The sequence below is a fragment of the Lithobates pipiens genome, unplaced genomic scaffold, assembly GCF_037356315.1.
Source record: "Lithobates pipiens isolate NorthernLeopardFrog02 unplaced genomic scaffold, aLitPip1_a1.2 Scaffold_18, whole genome shotgun sequence".
Classification (NCBI taxonomy): Eukaryota; Metazoa; Chordata; class Amphibia; order Anura; family Ranidae; genus Lithobates; species Lithobates pipiens.
This window is the reverse complement of record NW_027507758.1, coordinates 270,046,345-270,054,668: the sequence shown is the minus strand read 5'-3', so window position 1 is coordinate 270,054,668 and position 8,324 is coordinate 270,046,345. Positions and strand designations below refer to the sequence as shown.

Genomic DNA, 8,324 nt, shown 5'->3' with positions numbered 1-8,324 from the left:
TCGTTGGCATAGAGGTGGTATTGGAAGCCATGGGAGGTTATCAGCTGGCCCAGGGAGGAGGTGGAGTGAGAATAGGAGAGGCCCAAAGATAGAGCCTTGGGGTACCCCAACAGAACGAGGAAGGGGAGTGGAGGAGATTGAGTTGAAAGCGACACCGACAGTCTGCTTAGATAGGTAGGAGGTGATCAACTGTGTCAAAGGCAGCAGAGAGTTCTAAAAGAGGGAGAGGTGGAAGATGTGGGTTAGGTAGTTTAGGATAGAGTGGGAAGTTGGTCGCAGTAATTGAGAGGGGACAGGGTCCAGGGGACATGTAGTGAGGTGGGCCATGAAGAAGAGTTTATCAACTTCATCTGTGGTAATTGGGCAAAAGAAGAAGAGTATTGAGTGTGGTGTTGGACCTGATGTGTTGTGTAGGGAAGGAATTTGAATGCTGGATATCTCCTTGCAAATTGTGTCGATTTTGCTATTGAAATGGTTGGCACTCTGAGCAGAAAGCACGTTTGTGGCTGGGGGGTGAAGTAAGGAATTAAGGGTAGAAAAGAGTTGGTGAGGTTTGGATGAGAGGGTTTTGATGAAAGTGCTCTAATAGGTTTGTTTAGCAGTGTGGAGGCAGGAGTTGTATTTGAGAAGGGCAGATTTGTAGAGGGTCTTGCAGGGATTTAGATTTACGCCACGCTCGCTCAAGAGCACGGCTGTGTCTCTTGAGACTTCTGGTGTCCGTTTGCCAGGGTTGTGGCAGATGGGACCTGGTTCTAGGTGTAGAAAGAGGCGCAAGTATGTCTAGGGAGGAAAACGTGGTGTTGTAGATGGCAGTGGTTAGGTCTGGGCAGGACAGCGGTGCGATTTTTTCATAAAGGCCATCAGTAGCAGAGTGAAGAAGGGAAGGGTTGAGGTTGCAAAGGTTTCTGTGGGTAGTGGTTTTTGGGTTGGCAGCATGGAGATGTAGGAGACAAGGAGAGTGTGAAATGAATAAGGTTGTGATCAGACAGAGGAAAGGGTGTGTTAGAGAGATCGCAGGGAGTGCAGCGATGGGAGAATACAAGGTCAAGTGTGTTGCCGTTGGAGTGAGTGGTGGTTTGTGTCCATTGTGTTAGGTTAAAAGAGGAGGTTAGGTTGAGTAGTTTAGAAGTGGCAGTAGTATTAGCATTGATTGGAATGTTGAAGTCACCTAGGATGATGTAGGGTAGCCATACAGAGAAGTCACCCAGAAAGCGTGACACTGGTCCAGGAGGGCGATAAATGATTGCGACCATCGACCCTTAGACAAGCTGGAGAGAAAAGACGAATGCAGTGCATTTTCAAAAGAGCAGGGAGAAAGAGAGGGAGGTGTGGGAAGTACCTGGAAGGTGCATTGTGGGGAAAGGAGAAGTCCGACACCACCTCCTTTGTCCACTGGGTCTGGTGGAGTGAGTCTAGAGGAGGCCATTGTGAGACATGGCAGCTGGAGGGGTAGTGTCGAATTCCTGGAGCCAGGTTTCAGTTATAGCAAATGGATTTGGAGAAGAAAGGGTCATTGACAGAAGCTAGTTTGTTGAAGACTGAGCAGGCATTCCAGAGGACTCATGAAAGAGGGGGGCCGACTTGTGGAATCAGGGGAATTGAGGGGGATGAGAAGGTTGAAGTTACAACTACCGTTGGAGGAGGTAGATGGCCAATTTTGGCATTGGGAATTGGAGGGCCGGGGTTTGGTGCGATATCCCCAGACATTAGGAGAAACAGGAGGGCAAGGGTGGTAAGGTGGGAGTGGGATTTATAGGAGGGCAGATGCTGCTAGTGGAATGGAAGTGGTGACATTGTGTGGGCTTAGAATGAGCAGGAGGTGGTAAGTGGAGTAATATTGAGTGGGCAGAAGAGAGGGAGATATGTACAGGTTGGGGGCTGGGGGGGTAAAGACATGAGAGTTTGAGGAGAGAGCAGGTTATAACAAAGATTAGTGCGAGCATGTTGGAGGGTGGGGAGAGGGGAATAGAAGGAAGGCTGAGGAAAGTTAGAGAATGAAGAGGAACTTCCTGCAAAATAGCAGTGGAACAATGATGTCTGTACTTACTTTTTTTTTTTTTTTTTTTTTTTTTTTTTTTTAACAGTGCCTTTGGCATTTGTACACAGCACTTTGACTAACACTTGTTGCCAGCATGACACTTTGTGCAAGGAGTGACCAGCCTAAACCCTTGCCAGCTGTCCCAAGAAAATTTATAATGGTAAGGTATGGGGGGGGGGGGGGAGAAGATTCAAAAATCAATTAGAGGCTGATAAAACCAGGCTTGTAGGGTTGTTGGGGGGGTGGTAAGAAAGTTAAATGTTTGATCTTGTTCAGGGCAGCATAATACAAAATAAGTGACACTTTCAAAAAACAAACACGTATAGACAGTAGTTTCAAATTCTTAGTAAAGCAGAATTAAAGTTCAGTTAGGCAATGTAGTCCAGTGTTTAAGAGAAGAGTGGAGTCTTTGCAGTTACCAGAGGGTATTAAGAGTCAGGTGGGAAATCGCAGACAGGTAGAGCGACTTTTTGTGTTGCAGGGAATACATATAGGGATGGAGGCATGTCATTGTTCCAATATGGTTGTGACAGGCCATTTCAATGTATGCTTCTAATTCAGCCTAGGGGTGGGCTATTGCCCAAAATCAAGCATAGAAAACTGACTAATCCCCAGCAGACCGCACTAGATCGTCACCTCACCTTTCTGCATGCAAAAAAAAAAAAAAAAAAGTGTTTAGTTGAGGAGTAAGCAGACCTCAGTAGCCTTGCAGCTAAACAAGTGTTACAAAAATTTAAGAAATGGTTAACAGGTTGCAGGTTTTAATTAAATCTTAGCTGCTGGCACTCTATTCCAACTTGCCACACCAATGGTGCACAGGAACACTGTGCTTGTAAGAGGCACACAAACACAGTAGCAACCAACACCCAAAGGTACCCCACATTGTGCCTCCCCACAGTATGGGTATAGTTGGAAGGAGAATAAGAAAAAAAAAAAAAAATAATAAATGTAATCAATCTACCTTGGAGTCATCTGCCAGATTCGTAGCAGGCGTCATGGCAGAATCAGACCTCATGGTGCAACATTGCTGAAAGGATGAAATCTACTGCAACACTCCTGAGAAGATCCATGTCCACCAACTGCTCCATCCCCCACCTACACGGTTGTCTGTGGATGCCAGCGCCAGAGTATACCCACCATACCATACGGCTGTCTGTTCTGGGGGACCTGCGGTGAAGCAGGCAGCTTTCCATCTGAGGCAACACAAGGGAGGACTTGTAGACTGACCAAATGTGAGTAAGAGAGGGCTCCATTAGCTCCTCTTTGACCACAGGGACAGTTACTTCTCCTTTGGGGGGGGGGGGGGGGGGGGGGAAGAGAATGGGGAACACCAAGGCGGTGATGGGGAGGGAAGGTCCCACAACTAGGATACATAAAAAAAAATATATATATATAAAAAAAAAATGTAGCCTAGAAATGAAAAATATATCATATGCAACCCTTCCAAGTCCACTGTCCCTGGAATCACATGAAGAGCACCTACTAGGAGACCCCTGTAACTAGCACGAATGTCTAAGAGTATGGATCAAGTAACATATTAGTGATGCTCCTGTGTGGCCAGCAGAAAACGCAACTGAGGTTCAGGGGTATTTTGTTTTTTCTAATAATGGTGGATGATGTTCCCTGTTTACTTGCTGTTCGTTGCGCTCTACAAATGCAATTGTACTAAAATATCAAATACTGTATTTATCAGCGTATAACACGCACCCAAAGTTTAGGAGGGAAGTTTAAGGTAAAAAAAACTTACATTTGAAGTGTCCATCTGCAGCCCTTGCCAAGTGTCCATCTGCAGCCCTTGCCCAAAACTGCAGCATTATCTTTTTTAAACTATTGCGCTGCCGAGATTTTTAAAATTATTGCACGTCTCGCAGTCCCGGCCCTTAGCCCGGCTCCTATGATGGACACATCACCGGTCCATGGCGGGACTGCGAGCGGAGCAGAGTACACAGTACACTTGGCTCAGTCTTTTTCGGCGGCGCTCACTCCTCTTCCCCTCACAAACAGCCGGGATCGATGTATAACACGCACCCACGATTTTCCCCTGATTTTAAAGGGGGGGGGAAGTGTGCGTTATACGGTGATAAATATGGTATTTGTATTTAAAAACAATAGAAAAACATCCTACCTTTTGCCCTGGAAGAGGATTTGAGGAAAAAAAAAAAAAAACACATACAACAGTATAAAAACCATAAATAATTTATTTATAGCAAACTTGTTACTATCTCATGGCTGAGAACTACTGGCTTCTGCTGCTATATTAGAGTTTCTTTCTTCATAAATTGCTGAAACTAGTTGAACGACACCAGGGTGTTTAAATTTTCCTGAAAAATAGAAATAAACCAATTAGGAAAACAATTTCCTTCACACAAACAGAACTGCAGCCAATATGATACATTTGATCATTAAGGAAGTCTTCATAACAGCAAAATGTGAACTATTTTACCTGCCAAAGGGTTTGCAATTCTGTTCAGCTAGTCACATAATTCACAAGCATTTGCCACACTGCATATCCAAGACAGCGACACTGATTTCCTTTGTTTCACTTAAACATCTTTTTGCGTCTTCTGCACTCTGGACAATGAATAAGCATGACTACAGTCCCGATTTATTGTTCAATGAGTGACAGGAGATACAGAAAGCTGCAAAGCTAAACTGAAAAAAAAAAAGGAGTGTCAACTGTCTGGCTGTGCAGTGTGTCAGAGGTATGTGAACAGGAACAGTCTTGATATACAGGATTACAAAATTGATTGCAGATACAAAAGCCAGTGTGCAGTAACAAAGTACACTCTGCAAGGTAACTGTACACAGAACATGGAAATGCAACTATTTTAGTAAATGTAAACTGCTAAATACCCTTTCAACAGCAGTTAGACCAGTCTTGTGACTTCTAGCAGTGTTTAGCCAAGCACTGGTTAAAGCTCGAAGGAGTTATCCGACTGCCCTATGGGACTGCAAGACCCAGACTCTGTCTGGACAGTGCTGATTACTTGCACTCCCCGAAGACAAAAAAAAAAAAACCCTCTAGCAATACACACCAAACGAAGCATGTGCAGCCTGACTCTGGCTCTGTTTTATCAGGGGACAGTGGAAGAATGGGATGATCAGAGCAGCCTTTTTACACAATGCAGAGAGTTAACCACTTAGATTCCACAGTGAGAATAAAAAAAAAAAAAAAATAGGATTTTTTTTTGTCATACTTACCTGTAAAATCCTTTTCTTTGAGTGCATCATGGGACACATGGGCTAATATTCATTCCCTACTGGGTTATACTCCATCTCCAGGTGAATGGAGCCTGGTAGACCAATAGTCTTCAGACAGGAAGTGATCCCTTATATAAGCACTTCAGTTCTGTAGCAAGCACTGAATCCTCAAACATGAGGGGCAGGATCTCTATGTCCCATAAAGTACTCACAAAAAAAGGTTTTACAGGTAAAAATCCTATTTTCTTTTTCATACATCATGGGACAGTCAGGCTAATATTCATTACCTACTGGGACATCCCAGAGCAATAGCCTCAAGGGGAGGGAGACACCCTGCCAAACAATAGCCATCAGAACTTATAGGGCAGCCCGCAGTACACTGCATCCAAAAGCCGAATCCTTGGCTGCTCGGACATCCGCTTGATAAAAGTTTGTGAACGTATGCACTGAAGACCAGGTAGCAGCCTTACAAATCTGAGCCACAGATACCCGATGGCAAAGAGCCCAGGAGGTTCCTACACCCCTGGTAGAATGAGCGCTCACCCTAAAAGAGAGGAGCTTTACGTTTCAGACTATAGGCCCGAATGATCAATCGATGGACCCAATTGGCAATGGAAGCTGCCTGCCCCTTCATGGGTCCTTTTGGTAAATCAAAAAAGGAGTCTGATCCTCGGATCTCAGCAGATCTAAACCAAAAAAAACCTTGACTGCCCGGATAATGTCCAGTGAGTGCAGTCGTCTCTTCTGCCAAGCGAGGCCGAGAGGAAAAAAAGGTGGCAAAATAATGTCCCGATTTAAATGAAAGGCCAACACCACTTTTAGCAAAAAGGATGGAACAATTTGATTTCCACAGCTGACTGTAGAAAAGAGAATTCTCCCAATCACTTATTTCCGAGGATGCCATTTTCTGGCTTCACACCAAGCAATACAAGTCTTCCAGACCTTATGATAGATTTTCCTAGTTGACAGCTTTTCTAGCATTCATTAGGGTAGACACTACTACGTTCCTTTAACACCACGACTTCAATAGCCATGCCATCAAATTTAGAGACTGTGAAATGGGGTGGAATATAAGATCTTGAGACAGTAGATTGGAGCAACATGGACGCCTACCTGGCCCGTCTATTGTCAGTCTCACGATCTCCAGGAACCAGGGCCTTCTGGGCCAGGCTGGTGCCACCAGAATGACTGGAACCCCCTCTTTCTGCATCCTGCGCAACAAAGGTGGAAAGAAAGGGATCGGAGGGAAAGCATAAACCCAGGGAGTACTGTCTCCATGGAACTATCAGAGCATCTGCTCCAATTGCCAGAGTATCCCTTTTTCGGGACACAAATTGCTGTAGCTTGTTGAACCTGGATGCCAATTGGTCGACCTCTGGCCATCCCCAACGCTGGCAAATTTGCTGGAACACCCCTGGGTGTAGGGACCATTCTCCCGGGCAGATCTGCTGGCACCTGAGATCTGCCTTCCAGTTCTCTATTCCTGAGATAAGGACTGCTGATATAAGCGGCACATGTCCTTCTGCTCAGGCTAGTATGTGGTGCACCTCCTTTAGAGCTGAATGAGTTCTGGTACCGCCTTGGTGGTTTATATAGGCCACTGCAATGGCATTATTGGACTGAAACCAGATAGGGCAGTCCTGAAGCTCCACCGTTCAGGACCATAGGGCCAGACGTACTGCCCGTAATTTCAGGACGTTGATGGGCAGGATCTGTTCTGTTCCTGACCATTTACCATGAGCTGCAAGCCCTTCTAGGGTCGCTCTGCAGCCAGAGAACCTGGCATCTGTAGTCAGTACTCTCCAAGTTACCGGGAGAAAGTAGTTTCCCTTTCGCAGGTTCTGATCCTGAAACCACCAATTTAGGCATAAGCGTGTCCGAGAAGATAAGCACATTCAATAATCCAGGGATTTTCCTCTTCTGATTCAGGCCAACGAGAGGTCTTGTTGTAAAGGCCTGGAATGGAACTGGGCATAGGGCACTGCCTCGGAGGATACCATCCTCCCTAGAAGACGCAGAGAGCCGAATGGAGGGTTATCTGGTGCCCCTTATCTGACGCACCTGAACCTTTAAGACACAGATCCTTACAGGTGGCAAGAATACTCTTGCTTGAACTGTCTCTAGGGATCAGACCTAAATACTTAAGACTTAGAGCCGGTTTCAAGGCTGACTTTTCGGTATTTATGATCCAGCCTAAGCTTTTTCAAATAAATATCGCACTATTATGCTCTGTTCGAGAGCCTGTAATGAGTTATCTCTAAGCAGGAGGTCATCCAGATACCCAAGCACTAGGATCCCTTGGGCCCTTAAAAGACCCAGTACTGGTGCTAGGACCTTTTTGAACACCCGGGGGAGCTGTTGCCAGCCCAAAGGATAGAGCTACAAACTGCAAAACATAGGAACCTCTAATGAAGCGGAAAGACAGGTACGTGTAAACATGCGTCTTTATATCGATGGAGGCTAGAAATAATAATAATGACTCCAAATCATTGTCAACAGGGTCTTTCAAGCCCTGTGTGTTATCTATTGGACAAGTTAAAGAGGGATTCCACCTACAAAAAAAATATTAAAAGCCAGCAGCTATAAATACTACAGCTGCTGACTTTTAATAAATGGACACTCACCTGTCCCGGGTTCCAGCGATGCTGGCAGCCGAGGCCGATCGATCGCTCGGCTCTCGGCTGCTGCCGCCACCATTCTAGGTGAGGGGATCAGGAAGTGAAGCAAATCGGCTTCACTTCCCGGTTCCCTACTGCGCATGCGCGAGTCGCGCAGCGCAATATGAATTGTCCGCGCTGTCTCTGGGAGCCGTGTGTGTCCCAGCAGGCAGGACAGGAAGAGGCATAGACTCCCACGGGAGTCTATGCCCGTAAGTGGGTGTAAATACCTGTCTTTGACAGGTATCTCCACCCCCCTCCCCCCTGAAAGGTGCCAATTGTGACACCGGAGGGGGGGGGGGGGAGGGTTCCGATCAGCGGAAGTTCCACTTTAGGGTGGAACCCCGCTTTAAGTTCTTGATTAAGGAAGAGACTGCTGCATCTAATGCTGGCATGCTCCATTTTTTAATGAACTGTTCATCCGTGGG

The 8,324-nt window shown here is 45.9% G+C and overlaps 1 protein-coding gene across 1 annotated transcript in view; it reads right to left on the bottom strand.

Moving 5' to 3' along the window:
* Positions 1-4,218: 4,218 nt before the first annotated feature.
* The window catches only part of HDDC2 (HD domain containing 2), a 46,008-nt gene continuing 41,902 nt past the window's right edge, over positions 4,219-8,324 (bottom strand). The window contains exon 6 of the mRNA XM_077486946.1: positions 4,219-4,359. Coding sequence (XP_077343072.1) covers positions 4,262-4,359 — 98 coding nt within the window. The 3' untranslated portion in view covers positions 4,219-4,261. The remainder of the gene's footprint in view (positions 4,360-8,324) is intronic.